Source organism: Neophocaena asiaeorientalis, unplaced genomic scaffold (genome assembly GCF_003031525.2).
Source record: "Neophocaena asiaeorientalis asiaeorientalis breed wild unplaced genomic scaffold, Neophocaena_asiaeorientalis_V1.1 scaffold119, whole genome shotgun sequence".
In the NCBI taxonomy this organism is placed as follows: domain Eukaryota; kingdom Metazoa; phylum Chordata; class Mammalia; order Artiodactyla; family Phocoenidae; genus Neophocaena; species Neophocaena asiaeorientalis.
In genome coordinates this window covers 3,534,482-3,535,466 of record NW_020175821.1, presented here as the reverse complement: position 1 = coordinate 3,535,466, position 985 = coordinate 3,534,482, and the positions used below count along the sequence as shown (strand labels likewise).

Genomic DNA, 985 nt, shown 5'->3' with positions numbered 1-985 from the left:
GTTCTACAGGACAACTCTTCTGCCTGGCTGGCTGACTAGGGTGTGGGAAAACCCGGCAAGGGGAAGGAAACCCGGCAGGAGCCTGAAAGACGCAGGAGTGCGCCTTAGCGCTCAGGGAAGGGGGTCCAGCTGGAAAGCTGTAGCCCATGGATCCAGTCTTCTACTTCTCGCTTCCAGGACTGGAACGGCAGGCCTTTAGAAAAGGTGAGAGACTCGGGCAGTGAATACCAACAAGCACAAAAAAGAAATAAGATAGGGGTCCGTTTCGGAGAGAGGGCTGAGGGAGGTCTCACCTTGGCAGCAGGGACAGGTGCTAGGATCTGGGGGTGGGAAACTGCCAGGAAGGTGAGGGACCTGGGAAAAAGAAATCCCAGTGGAGCAGAGAGGGCAAGGTGGGGGGAGCAGGGCTCGGCCTCGAGGCTGTTTACTGCTGAGCGTGCAGCGCCGCGGCCTCCGTGCCCGCCTGCCAAGGCTGCGGCCCAGGCACCGAATGGGGCAGAGCGTTGGGCTCTAATTCTGGGCCGCTCTCGGGCCCAGGTGCTTCCCCGACCAGGCTGGGGATGTCTGGAGCTGTAGAGCGTCGGCGCAAACCCGAGCGGCCAGAGCCGGGGCCGCCCTCGGGGTGGGGGCTAAGGCCGACGGGGGCTTGCACTAAGGCTGGGGGCGCTCCCTCCAGCACCTCCTGCGAACGCCACCGCCCAACGCCTGAAGACTGGGGCGAGTGTGGTTGTGCCATCAGGGCTCCCGCCCGCAGTCGAGCCGCCTCCTCCTCGGTCACGGCACCCAACGCCAGGCTCATGCTCCGGCCCAGCTCCGGCCGCTCGCTGCCCTGCACCCGGTGCCGACCGAAGCCCTTACCCCCTGAATCAGCCTCGCCGCCGTGACCATGGCCGCCGGCCGCTCGAGCAAAGCGCGCCAGGAGCGGCCGCGGTAGGCGGCGGGGACTGGGTCTTCGGCGCTCCGGGCTGGGCGCGGGAGCCGGACG

General features: G+C 66.5%; 1 protein-coding gene across 1 annotated transcript in view; it reads right to left on the bottom strand.

Annotated features, from left to right (window-relative positions):
• Positions 1-424: 424 nt before the first annotated feature.
• Positions 425-985, bottom strand: part of ANKRD63 (ankyrin repeat domain 63) — a 1,114-nt gene continuing 553 nt past the window's right edge. The window contains 1 exon segment of the mRNA XM_024732339.1: positions 425-985. This exon segment is cut by the window's right edge and continues 52 nt beyond it. Within this exon segment, the coding sequence (XP_024588107.1) occupies positions 425-985 (561 nt within the window).